Here is a 14,764-nt window from a genome sequence, read left to right as displayed (position 1 = left end):
TATTTGCTCGTGTATTCCCCATGCTTTTTTTCTACCTCTTCACCGGTTTTCTGCCAGCCTCCGTTTTTTGCCATGCATTTTAAGGACTATGTTTGATGATGACCACTACCTCGGCTTTATCTATCTTATTTACTAGTCATCAGTTCTTCCGCTATTTAACTTTGCTTTTTCTCACTTTGTTTCTGATAATAAACTGCTGTTCAAGTATATTTTATTTTGTGGTTCCAGTATCTTACCCCTCCCCAAATAGCACCCTGCCGTTTCTGAAACCTGATAGTGAAGGGAAGGCAGGATTCGGTTACGATTGTGGACGGACCGTAATCAGTTACTACTGGTTGCCTTTTACAGTTACAGTTCCAGACTCAACAATAAATAAAAGTACTACGCGTTATTAATGAAGGAATAAACAACTATGTAAATAATAGTGCTATCAGTGAGTTACAATTTAGCAAATCACTATTAAATACAGATAAAGCAGATAACGTTTTAAAAGCAAGCCGCTGTGATCTGGGCCTTACACGCCAGGAATGGCAACAAATTAAGAATTGTTTAAAACTCGCTGCAACTTACAAATTACAGGTACTGAAATATTAATGGCAAGTCGCCACAAACACAGCAGAAGCACATCATACGCCAGGAATGGCAGTAAATAAGGCTTTAAAGGCTTACTGCGTAAATACAAATACCAAATTAGAATTTTAAGGTAAATGACCACAAGCACAGCTGAGGCCTTACACGCCAGGAAAGGCAATAACATAAAAAATTTAGAAACCTGCTGTAAAACTGCAAATGCATTAGCAAAGGTTAATTAAAATCAAGCAACTGATTACCAAACGGGTGAAATAAGATGATGGTAAACTTTGTAACACAATCCTTAACATCCACTGAACACTACACTGCTAGATTTATTCCAGAAGGCGACCAGATCTATTAACTAGACATATATAACCTTTAATGTAGGCGTTACAAAGTATTGTAATAAATAATACATAATAAAAGACAAGGACCAGTACGTAAGTTCCTTAAAGGGTACTGAGGCAGACTATACCCGCGGAAGACGTGGTCTGAAGAAGCGTTACACTGAACTACTGGCCGTCAGACCTCCTTTTAGAACACACATGTCTTACAAGAACCAAGGGGCCACAGACGGTGCTCCAGGAATCGACCTCTGAGAAGATCCGGCAACAAGCACTTTCGCGAGCGATGAGATAGGCAGCCAAAAGTAGCATTCACCTCACAAGATGGTAGCTCATACTAGTGGCAGTCTAACGAATGACTAATCATAACCTTGCTGAAGCTACCCGACGTACGATAAACCAATTGCAACAGTGGAACAATACACCGAAGCCGGAACCGGTGGTCTGCACAACGTCCCCAGAATGCTGTGTTTAGAGGGACCGGAACGAGAAAGGAACCACTACCACCAGACTAGAAGAATCACCCACCGGTCTACAGTCAAGAAAGCTGTCAAAACTACACTCCTTACCGGACAGCAGCGGCAAGGGAGGAAACGTACACTGCCGTTACGTAGACTAATCCCCAGGGCAGGTAACTGTGGCGTTAGCGGCCACCAGGCAACAAAAATTACCGCTGGTTGAACTTAACAAATTGTAACAAGTTGAACGCAGTAAATAGTAAAAAGAAGTCGAGGAAAGCTAATCAGACCCGCCTTCCCAAAGTACTCCACTCGCTGCTCTTCGCCTCGGCAACACTACGAGCAGCAACACGAACGCAAGTCCCTGGAGAATCGAGAGATATCACAGTGGTGGAGGTTTCTCTACTTGGATTGAAATGCATTCATCTTAAAACTTGCTGGATCCGGTTTACGACTAGGTCGTGCACCCTCGTGACCACAACCCTTCCATCCGGCAGTCCATGCGTGCCAGCAGCGGTCCCGGCGTGTTCTGGCACTGGACGGACCTGGCTCCTCCTGAGTCCCCACCGAACTGGCCCACCCACACGACCAGAAAAACAACGACGTCGCCCCAAAGATAGGGCAACAGTTACTACATATCGATAACCGCCGCTACTGCCACGAGCGGACAGGCAACGCTTGCGAAACCGAGTGGCGCCAGTCAACACGAGAAGAAGACAAACAACCGCAACGATGCCAACTAAACGATACCGCCTGGCCTCCAACAGAGGGCGGAAACCTACAAACTGTACCAACGCGAGCCGCAACACGGCTCAGTTTCACTAATGTTATTACGCACTGAGGTGAGAAAAGTCATAAGATATCTCCTAACATCATTTTTTCCGCGTAGTGCAGCAACTAGAGGCATGGACTCAACAAGTCGCTGGAAGTCCCCTGCAGAAATACTGAGCCGTGCTCACTCTATAGCCGTCCATAACTGCGAAAGTGTTGCCAGTGCAGGATTTTGTGCACGAACTGGCCCCTCCATTATGTGTCGTTCGTAGGTATTTATATCGGCTATCTGGGTGGCCAAATCATTCACTCGAATTGTCCAGAATGTTCTTCAAACCAATCACGAACAATTTTTACCGCATTTTCATCCATAGAAATTTCATCGTTGTTTGGAAAGTTCATGAATGGCTGAATATGGTCTGCAAGTAGTCGAACGTAACAATTTCCAGTCAATGATCGATTCAGTTGGAATAAAGGACCTAGTCCACTCCATGCAAACACGGCCCACACTATTACAGAGACACCACCAGCTTGAAGAGTGACTTGTTGACAGCTTGGGACCATGACTTCATAGCGTCTGCGCCACACTTGAGCACTACCGTCAGCTGTTACCAACTGAAATGGAGACTCATTTGACCAGGCTACGGCTTTCCAGTTGTCTAGAATCCAACCGACATGTTCACTAGCCCAGGAGACGCGCTGCTGGCGAACTCCTGTTGTTACCAAAGGCACTCTCATAGGTCATCTGCCGCCATAGCCCATAACGCCAAATGTCGCCGCACTGTCCTACGGATACGTTCATCGAATGACCCACATTGATTTCTGTGGTTATTAATTTTCGTGCACTGTTGCTTGTCTGCTAGCACTGACAACTGTGCTCTAACGTCGCTCGTTAAGTGAAGGCTGTCGGCCACTGCGGAGTCCATGGTGAGAGATAATGCCTCAAATCTGTCATTCTCGACACACTCTGAACACTGTACGTCTCGTAATATCGGATTCCCTAACGATTTCCGAAATGGAACGTCACAAGTATGTATCTTCAACTACCATTCTGCATTCAAAGACAGTTTACTCCCGTCGTGTGGCCATAATCTGGCCCGATATCTTTTCTCGTGGATCCACCCGAGTACTAATAACAACCCCGCCAATGCACTGGATTTGTATTGCTTGTATACGCTATACTACCGCCATCCATATACATGCATATGACCTTTGTCACCTCAGTGTAGGTACCAGTTTTCGAGAAATACTACTGTTGCTAAGCACATACGATAAATAATTAATCGCTGCCAGAAGTAGTGGTGCTAATACCGTATAACACTGCCGCTAGCTCTAGTAATCAACTCAATTCAGCGAGTCCACTAATTCTTCGGATACTCTGCTGAAGCCACTCGTTGATGATTAGATGGGGTAGAACAACCAGTCTGCGGGCATGTTCATTGCTACGTTTCACCCACCGCTACGAATTGTCCCAGACGTTTTCTATGGGATTGATACGGGGTGATTTAGCTGGCCAGCCGATGTGCCATAGACTGTGTGTCAAACCAGGATCGTATATGTGCAACTCTGTAAGTCTTGGAAGAAGGGAGAGTCCACAGTGTACTGGTCACAAAGGTCAGAAAGGGCAAGATTTGAGCACCAAGACTGCTTAAATAAATACCATGGTTTAAAAAGAGGCTACACACCCTAGTGGCCTGCTTTCCACTTTCAGTGTTGTTTGACGACTTAAGGACGCGCAGCATTACGGCCGGTGTGATCCCTGACAACGGCAATTACTGTTGAATTTGAAAACGACTGCCATTGACAAGGCATGGTCCTCTTCTCCGGACTCTATCGATTAGGATCTTTGCACGTGCATGGCTCTCACGCAGTTTGACATCGCTCAGAGTGGTGCAGCATACCTTGTAGACTCGCTCAACAGTCCGCATTGATACACGAACAAATCGGACAAGATCATTTACGGTCATGGGGATGACCAAACACGATGGTACCTTTCTGCCATTTCTCCTATCGCCACGTCGATCCATCTTACTCTGCTGATATCATACAATAGACTGGTAGACGCCCCCCCTTCCCCACTACTACAAGTCAGTGGTGTTGTGTCACGTGCCTGCTTGGTAGGAGTTCTATTACATCTGCAGTGTTTCAAGGGGACTTTTTTCTGTCTTTCCGGGCGGCTGATTCATTACGGTTAACTGAGGTTACGTTTGGGGTTGTACTAACGAAACTATTTCGAAATGTGTTGGCTTCGATTTACTTTTCATTCATTGGACAGTAGTGTGAGTAGACAGAGAGAATTGCAGTAGGAGCCCGTTGTCACCTATTATTGCAAATTTGTTAATGAATACTTCGAGGAACGTGCCTTAGAGTCGGTGGCTTTGAAACCAGAGTGTTTTTTTCGGATAAGTACACGACACTTTTGTTGTTTGGCCTCATGACAATGAGAATTTGAACGACATTTCAGAACACCTGAATTCAATCGACCAGAGGTGGAGGTCGAAAAGGATGGCTGCCTTCCCTTCCTTGAAGTGTTGGTCACGAAGAAGTCTGACAGTACGTTGGGACATGCTGTTTACTGGAAGCCCACCCACTCTGACTTGTAGCTAAAGGCTGATAGTTGTTACGATCCGGCTCAGCGTGAAGGGGTACTTCTTACCTTGGTTCGCAGGGACTACGTCATTTCAGACTTTGAGAGTTTGTCAGCTGATTAACCAATCATGATGTTGCCTTTCGTCAGAACGACTACAATGAAAGACTGATCAAACGTGCGTTGCGCTATTGATCGCCGGCCGGGGTGGCCGAATGGTTCTAGGAGCTACAATCTGGAGCCGCGCGACCGCTACGGTCGCAGGTTCGAATCCTGCCTCGGGCATGGATGTGTGTGATGTCCTTAGGTTAGTTAGGTATAAGTAGTTCTCAGTTCTAGGAGACTGATGACCTCAGAAGTTAAGTCCCATAGTGCTCAGAGCCATTTGAACCATTTTTTTGCGCTATTGATCAACCGTGCACCAGTTGAGTGTTGATAATACCGACTTGGCTCCGGAGTCTACGACCTTTCTGCCTTACACAGGGAGCATTTCCAACAAGCTTGGTAACATTTTGCGGAAACATTATGTGAAACGTTTTTTCCGGCGTCCCGTCCGTCTAAAATTAGGATCCTTTTGTTCTTTTAGGTTCCGTTAAGGATGATGTTGGTTTGCATAAGACGGGTATCTGTCATATTCTTTGCATTGTGTCGTGTCACATACTGATCAGACGACCAGGACCGTGGAGGAGCGGTATACTCAGCATAAGCGTCATATAAGCTTACAACAGCCGAGTAAGTCGACTACCGTAGAATGTTGTCTTGGCCCCGGTTATCCTATGGAATATAACACGGAGATTGTGACAATCACTTCCAACTATTGGCATAGTGTTGTTAAGGATGCAGCTGAAATTAAATTAGTAAGTAACATTGTACATACAGATGGAGAGGTCTTTCCTTAAATTCTTCGCGGAATCCTGCTCTCTCATGTGTTAAAAAACAGAGGGGTAGAGTTAATGGTACTTTTGTGTTAGCAGAAGAGCCAACACCGTGTTACGAGTGGAGGCCGAAATGCACTCGTTTTAGCTCACGCAGGCTGGCGTGAGGAGGGAAGAACTATACTGACTTGTGAAGTCTGGGACAATACAAGGAATGATACTTAACTTTAATCCATTAATGATGAACGTCGCTCTTGACGGTACATGATTCAAAATATTCTAGGCGCTCAGTCCGGAACCGCGCGACTGCTACGGTCGCACGTTCGAATACTGCCTCGGGCATGGATGTTTGTGATGTCCTTAGGTTAGTTAGGTATAAGTAGTTCTAAGTTCTAGGGGACTGATGACCACAGATGTTAAGTCCCATAGTGCTCAGAACCATTTGAACCATTTGATTCACAATATTATCTGTTCGGAATAGATTCTTGAAGATAGTACATATAGTAACTGAATATGGCGCCTTGCTAGATCGTAGCAAATGACGTAGCTGAAAGCTATGTTAAACTGTCGTCTCAGCAAATGAGAGCGTATGTAGACAGTAAACCATCTCTAGCAAAGTCGGCTGTACAACTGGGGCGAGTGCTAGGGAGTCTCTCTAGACTAGACCTGCCGTGTGGCGGCGCTCGGTCTGCAATCACTGATAGTGGCGACACGCGGGTCCGACGTATAGGCCTACTAACGGACCACGGCCGATTTAAAGGCAACCACCTAGCAAGTGTGGTGTCTGGCGGTGACACCACAGGTACATTACCCGTTCTTTAGTAAATTTCACTATCGATAACTTCCAGCATCGGTCATTTTTGGTTGAGTGGTGCCGTTAATGTTTACAGTTTGTGTTTGTGTGTGTGTGTGTGTGTGTGTGTGTGTGTGTGTGTGTGTGTGTGTGCGTGTGTTTGTGTGTGTGTTTCCAGAATTGCTCTGCAAACCGAAGTTTCAAATTCCTTTGCGCAGAGCTTTCTTCTTTCCGTTTTCGTTTGAAAATGACAGGTTGGTGGCCTGTCGATATACCGGCTGCGTTCTCGTAAGTTATGTGAACATGTACGATGTATGTGAGTGTGATACCGAGCGGCGCTTTTGACTCACTAACATGTTGCCGCCAGATCACCTGCAGCTGCTGGCTACTGACGAGCGAATCCGTCAACAGTGAAAGAAATTGTGCGAGACCTGAGGCTGTTTTATCGAAAGTTCTTGAATGATTTCTATGGGCGTATCCATGTATCTGCTAGCGAGTTCAGGGGTTCTTAGTCTCGGTAACATAATTATTTCATAACTGTTGCATACTGTCCTCATTTCCCACGGTAAGAAGACCGCGAATAAGCACCCAGAAATTTTTTCCTTTGCAGGCATTTTCTCTGGTACAAACATCGATGTGTTGATGTGTCCTTTTATCTTCAAAAGTAACCTTTATATCATCAAATTTCTTTTATTGCTCTAGTTCAACAAACGTCCCTGGATGCACTTCCGGTCAGTCCCGGTCCGGAAAGGTGACAGAGGCTTGCCTGGTGTGCTGTGGCGTCTTTCTCGGCCTCTGGCTCTAACCTTCGTATAGTTTCTGGCAGGAAATGGCTAAGCCTCTATCGTGCCTTGCGGTCGTGTACATTCATTGTTTTGTAACAGTGATTTGTAAAGAGTAACTAAGCGTAATAGTCATGATCCAACTTGTTTGTCAAAATAAATAGTTGCATCATAATCGAGTAACAGTCCTGCAGTTGCTGTTCGAGGTCCCTTTATCTATAAATACTGAACTCAAGTGAAATCACACTTTAATTTATAAATTAATAACCTTAAACTTAATCAAATCCATTATTGCCACATTCGTAGGGCGGCTCTCCAGTTACGTGTCTTCCCCCGCTTTAAGTGTTCCTTGCCATCCATCATGCAGGTCCTCGATCCGTTCAGAGTGTTCCATGTCTTCCAGGGCAAGTCGATGCTCTTTATCCATGGATTCACCCATGTATAAACAAGTCACATATATTTCTCATTTATTTAACATATTTGGTACATATTTGCACACACACTTCATCAGTATTTCTACCTCTCCAGTATTGTTTTCACTCATCTCAATGTTTATGACGTCATATCACATGAAATTCATGTCATAGAATGATATGCTTTTGCGAGTACGTTCATTGGTATATGTCAATAATGTCTGCAAAATGTGCTCCAAGTAAAGAAGTAATAAATTAAACGGAGATGCGTGATGTAGCAGTTTTATGCACTAAAAGCGAAAACGTAGTACGCGATAAACTTTTTTCCTTTCATCATTTAGTGGGGAGTGTCGTTAAGTTTGGTGCAAGTCGCTAAGTGCTCTCGTTTCCAAATACTGGATGAAAATCGTCTGGCTAACTGCGTGTCATGAGGCACGCTTCTCTTTTCAGCCAACTCCCAACCCTTTGAAACATACGTAGTTCTTACACACATAGTGGTTCTTTCCTGACAGTGCATGGTATGTGTATTAACTTTGGTTGAGATCGATACAGTGGTTTAGGAGGAGAGATGGAACGAACATAATAGATACATACATACATACTTACATACATACATGAATCCACTTTTATAATATGTATGGGCGACTGGGACTGGCCATGGACATCTGAGGGTTAAATTATATAACTCTGAAATTTATAACAATGTAAATATGAGCATCATGAATAAAGACAGCTGAGTGGATTATGTTACGTACATGTTATTAATAAATACAGTGTAACTCCATTGAGACCCAACTGATAAATTAGTTTAAAGAAATACTGGAATTGATCTTCATATACACTTTGCCATTGTCACAATACGCCAGGCCTCTGAAATAATAAACTAGTAGTGTCCATCATCCGGGGGAAAGATGTGCTTGATTTGGGCCTAAGGGGATTCATAGCCCCAGACACAAAATATTTATGCACCTATTTTTTTCAATATCTGTAGTTGTTGTGCTCATTATGTCCTAACTAGTGTTTGTCGTATGCATCCTCTTGCCACAACCCTGTCCCAATCGTAGTTTTAGTCTCTGTGGCACATGTACATCTCCTCCATACGTGTGCTGCCTCTTGTATTATGGAGAATTGACTACAGATGTACGATTGACTTATGTGTGTGAGCTGCAGATGACTCCTGAAAATGATATTCTGCACATGTGCTTTGACCATTTTGTGTACAGTGTGAGTGATGAATGTTAATGTGTCACAGTGGGCCAGAATTTCAGGTTATTTCCTCTTGGTTTTTCATTTCTTTGCTTTTTTCTCATTGCATACATTAATCAACATTCTTCTCCAGATGTGACTTTCAAGTCACCTACAGAAGAATCAAAAGTTTTTAATAATTACTAACATAAATTTTTATTATGAAATACAAGTAACAAACTTAAAATTTAAGATACATTAATATTGTTTCTTTATTTATATGAAAGACTATGGCAATTGCAATCAGAAAATTATTATTGATAGAAAATTTTAATACACTTAACCTACAATCAGTCAAATTCTGTATAACAACAACATTAAAACATTACTTAACTATAATTTACCCTCTTTATCTTTTTCTAACAACAACCAGTTAATACAAACTATGTAATAATTGTTTTGAGAGATAGAGATTTTCAACATATGCAAATAAATAAAAAGTAACAGTTGTAACAGCTGTCACTATTAAAATTCAGAAACATCCTCAGGTTTTTCAATAGTTTATATGAGATCACATAAATGCTGAGTATTTAATAAACTTTAAGCTAAAACATAGATATCAGATTTACAATTAAATTTTATAAAAATATATCTTTACCAGTTAATGTTATTTCTTACACAATGCTTTGTTATTATATAGATATATACAACTGTAGAAAATATTAACTTTAAAATAAGATAACTTTAACACCTTAATTATACAACTTTTCATTTGAATATTTCTGCAGTTTCGGAATCTTATTTGCCACATAGTAACAAACATTAATTAGGGACACAATCCAATAATAAGGATCACAAAATATGGCTTTAGTTCGTTGATGTCGTAATAACATCTAAATTAGATAAAGTGAAAGTTTTGTTTCAGTGAGATATACAAGTGTGCATGCCTGCATTTTACTTTCTGCAGAAGTTAGAGCTGTTATCTCACGTCCTATACTACTAATAAGGAAGCTGATGCATCGAGTAAACTGTAACAAAAAACATGGAGCAAGATTTTACCAAAACCTAAGGATTTATGAACTCACTCTACATTATTCCAAGATATTCAGTCACACGAAGTTTGTAAGGAATTCTCTCACATCAATGAAAATTAAATCTTTCTTGTGGTATTTAGTATGGTCAGTGTGATTACCACCATCGATGATCTCTAGAAAAATAATAATGTGTACTCCACAAAAGCACGTATATAGTCTTGTAGAGACTTCTGTATTTCTACTGCATCTATCTAAATAACATTCACTACCACGAAAATAATTAAAAAACTTTATGATCGTTATGCACATGCTGCCATGAATGAACACTACTTTTTGTTCATGGATGAATAGTACTAATTCACTTTGCCACCTCACTTGGCGTAAAGGTCAAATAGAGGGGCTGTGGAGGGTGTTACGTTATGCCTAGAGGTTGTAGAGGGGAAGTAGTAAATAAAATGTTGATAAGGAACCCATGTTTGGAAATTTACCCGATGGATACAAAATAAGTTTCAAGATGGGAACATTTATAAATCTCTATCTTCATGATGCTCATACCACCTCCGACGGTGGGTATTCGCAGTTGCTGGTAAGATGTGTCTCAACTGCATTGGTAGTTAAATGGTGGTCGTAACAAGGAGAACACCCTATATATGTGATGTGTCATGCTTCAGGCATTGTTTTCGGTATGTTTATCTAGTAACACGGAGTTTTTCTGTACCATAATAGTTTTTTTTACAGGTTACTGACCTTTGTTAAATTACAATGTGACCCAAAAGTCTGTTAACATTTGAAAATACACTAATTCACGGAATAATGTTGGTAGAGAGGTAAAACTTGAAACATATACCTGAAATGACATGGGGTTTCATTGAAACCAAAAACAAGTGCAAAAACGGCTAACAGATGGCACTGGACAGCAAATGTCAGTGACGCGCGGTAGGTGCTAGATACACCGATATATAATCGCATCACTCCTAGCCTAGCAGGCCTGGCAGATAAACACCTGCTGAAAGGTACGACTTTTATGTGACATGGCGCTACGCCCCATATTGTGAGAGATCTCTCGCGCACATCGTTTGGTGAGGATGGCGTGCTTCCCACCAGTTCCTTCATGTTTGGCCACCCAAGTCGCCAGACGTCAATCTGTGTAATTATTGATTGCCTGAACTCACAAGTCTACCGCAATCGTCCGACCTCGTTAGCGATGCCGAAAGACTACATCCCCCGGTACTTATTTCCATGCTGTACGGCGCTATGACGACATTGACCCTCGACTACGAGTATTGCTGATAAGCGTGGCCGACAAATTGACCACTCGTTATAAGGAACATCGTCTTTTCTAAAAATCGTTGTGTTAATTTTTGCATTTGTATCATTTGAAGCGCCATCTGTTGGTCACGTCATGTACTTCTCAGGTTTCAATAAAACCCCGTGTCATTTCAAGCAAGTAGTCACGGGCAAGGCGAACTCTAGATTGCGGTTTATTGGTAGAATCCTGAAGCGATGCAGTCTACCAACAAACGAAATTGCTTACAGTACGTTAGTTCGTCCAGAGTATTGTTCGTCTGTATGGGACCCTTACCAGTTGGATCTGATTCAAGAAATTGAGAAGGTCCAAAGAAGAACGGCAATATTCGTGACTGGTACATTTAGCCATCGCGAGAGTGTTACATATCTCACAGAAAGTTTGAAGTAGGACACACTTGCCGATAGACGACGCGCTAAACGGAAGGGGCTGTTCACTAAATTCCGAAATCCCATCTTCGCCGAGGATGTAGAGCATATATTATTATCTCCAACTTTCAAATCGCGCAATTATCACCATTCAAAGATAAGGGAAATTAGAGCTCGAGGTGTTCAGGCAGTCGTTTTTCCCTCGCGCGATCCGTGAGTGGAACAGGGGGTGCGGGGAGGGGGGGTGGGGGGTGCGGAATATGACTTTGGCGCCAATTGTACTCTCCGCCAGACACAGCTTGGTGGCTAGCGGAGTATAGATGTAGATGTGGATGTAGATTTTATCTCTCTGACAAAATTATTCCGTGAAATATTCATTTTCCAAATGTTAACGGACTTTTGATTCACCCTGTATAAGATGTCAGTTGCATAACAAGAAATTTAAAACGTTTGCGTCATTGTCAGAACGGCCGATACTTTGTGTAATGTCACATTCGGTAATAAGGCAGTTGATGAGACTAGGTACACCCTCGTTCCATGGACGGGGCAGTAGAATATAGGTTCACTGTTACTGGGGAAGACAAGGTGTGTATACAAGATTTCAAGAGGATAAGTTAGTAAATTCTGATCTTTATTGTACATGAATTTATGTCTCGGCAAATTCGCTGCGGACGTCTTTAACAGTTGGAATTCACCCTAGCTTGCACATCCAGGTGACTCGGAATAATGACGACAAAGCCTCAAAGGCACATCCCTGGTGAGAGGCAGAGAAGGTCCACGAGTGCCAGCGTCGCTCACCAGGGCCTCCACATGCTTCCCGGCGGCTGGTGCGTCGCTTCGGGCACCGTCATCAGCAGTCCGGCCACCGGCTTGGCCAAGTCGCTGGCGCTGGGGGTGGAGGACAGCGACGCGGGGGAGGCTGCAGCCGCGGTAGGCGGCGGAGGCGACGCAGTCTCGGGGGCGGCCGCGTAGCGGTCGGAGGGTCGGTGGTCGGCGGTGGGGGCGGCGACGGCGTAGGAGGGCGCTGTGAGCGCGCAGGGAGACACAGGCGGCGAGAAGGCACCGGAACGTGGCGGCGCAGGCACCTGCACGCTCAGGGGGGCGGTGGGGGCGGCGGGGGCGGCGGTGGGCGGCGCGCAACGCGACAGGTGCGACACCAGCCGCGCCGACAGCCGCGCGTCCAGCCCGGGCAGCGACACCAGGAACTGGCACGCCTCCGTCGCGCACTGGCTGAACCCCGCCTGCCGGCAAACGCGACAGCTGTCAAGTCACGGGCGTCACACATAGGGCCAGAGTCCCAAAAAAGTGATCATAAATACAGAAATAGTTCAGAGTTTCCGCTTAATAGGTCGGCTAGAGTAATTTATTTATTTATTGCCAAATTATAGACCTCTTACCTGAATTTAAATAAAATTTTGTTGTTTTTTTAAGAACAATATAAAAGATGATAGGTTAGAGGAGAGATTTGTTAGTACCATCACCGAATATGACTGACGATGAATACCTCGGGATGGTTTCTTCGAGCCGTTGACCGCCAGTCACACACACACACACACACACACACACACATACACACACACACACACACACACACACACGCGCGCGCGCTAATTTACTGTCACATCTCAGCTTCCTCCTCCTGTTCGTCCTCATTGTCACTATTTTCGCTGTCACTGTGGGTTTCGCTGTCTACCCTCTGGAGATTGTTTTGGCTAGAGTAAAGCTGGAATTATTGAATCCTGGTCTTAGAAGCGGCCATCCGTTTCTTCTGAAGGTTGAATTTCTTAGGATGATATTTTTTATTGAGCGAAATCAAGCGAAATTTTTGTTGAAAGGATGCTATTATATAAGGTATGTACTTGAATGCTGACACTTACTTCATATTTTAATCATTTACTAACCATTAGTACTAGTTAATTATTTTCCTACGGGAATGCAAGCTAGAAGACTTGAAAACGCGAGCGACAGAAATAAGTTTTATATTCCGTCATAAAGTATGTACTATTATCTTCGCGGATCAGCCATCTGTCACGGTCCGCGCGGCTTCCCCCTTCGGTGTATTGTCGGTGTATTGTCCTTACCGTAAGTTAGTTTAAATTAGCTTAGTGCGTAAGCTTAGGGACCGATGACCTTAGCAGTTTGGTCCCATAAGACCTTACCACAAATTTCCAATTTCCAATCAGCTGTCAAATCCAGCTACTAGCTGCAACGGCTTTGAGCCATTCTTTGAGCGACCGCCACAGTTGCAACGTGCCATTCTTTACAATGAGAAAATATAATTGAAAATTTCAATAAAATTCAAATAAAACATATATGCGCCGGCCGGGGTGGACGAGCGGTTCTAGGCGCTACAGTCTGGAACCGCGCGATTGCTACGGTCGCAGGTTCGAATCCTGCCTCGGCCATGGATGTGTGTGATGTCCTTAGGTTAGTTAGGTTTAAGTAGTTCAAGTTCTAGGGGACTGATGACCTCAGGAGCTGAGTCCCATAGTGCTCAGAGCCATTTGAACCATTTTTGAACATATGTGGATACATAATCATACACTTATTATTTGTACAGCATCGCTAATAAGCTATTATAAAATAAAAATATAAATATTCGATATAAGAACGTATATTTTAAACGCATTAAAAATGTGAGAAGTACACTTTGTAAAATAATTGTAATGTCTCATACTCATAAGCTCTTCCTTCACAAATCTACGAGCTGTGAAATTATATTTTATATTATATATATCTTCTTTGCGGTAACAGTCTCCAACGAATGTGGACACTTCGTCATCGGAAGCTATTGCCCTCTTCACACCTACTGAGAATTATGAGTAATCAGATGCTGAGGTTGATGAAGAGGATACAAATGACGGTGAGAAGGAGGATGATGAGGGACATGAAGATGAACAGCAAGAAACATAACAGAAAGAAGATTAGGATGCTGAAGAGGATGAAGAGGATATAAATGTCGGTGAGAAAGGTGGTGACGAAAAGCATGAAGATGAAGAACAACAAACACAAGACAAAGAAGATTATGAAGACCTTTAAAACTTTCAATTTTTGTTACTAGTATATGTTTTTCGTAATAAAGACAGTAATAGAGATAATTTTGTAATAAAGATTACCACTGGAATTATAGAACAATTTTTGTGCATTTCATAATTTTTTTTCCACATTGCTTTCGCGATATTGAACCCAACATTTAGAATTTCTCAATTTCGATATAAAATCGTTATAAGAAGCGTCAGACCCATTTTGCCATACTGGAGCAAATTTTTGCAATT

General features: G+C 43.0%; 1 protein-coding gene across 1 annotated transcript in view; it reads right to left on the bottom strand.

The window, feature by feature from the left end:
• Positions 1 to 12,283: 12,283 nt before the first annotated feature.
• Positions 12,284 to 14,764, bottom strand: part of LOC124594451 (enhancer of split mgamma protein-like) — a 126,818-nt gene continuing 124,337 nt past the window's right edge. The window contains exon 4 of the mRNA XM_047132827.1: positions 12,284 to 12,730. Within this exon, the coding sequence (XP_046988783.1) occupies positions 12,284 to 12,730 (447 nt within the window). The remainder of the gene's footprint in view (positions 12,731 to 14,764) is intronic.

The sequence above is a fragment of the Schistocerca americana genome, chromosome 2 (assembly GCF_021461395.2).
Source record: "Schistocerca americana isolate TAMUIC-IGC-003095 chromosome 2, iqSchAmer2.1, whole genome shotgun sequence".
Taxonomy (NCBI): Eukaryota; Metazoa; Arthropoda; class Insecta; order Orthoptera; family Acrididae; genus Schistocerca; species Schistocerca americana.
The sequence above is the reverse complement of the archived record's forward strand: the minus strand, read 5'-3'. Positions and strand labels throughout refer to the sequence as shown.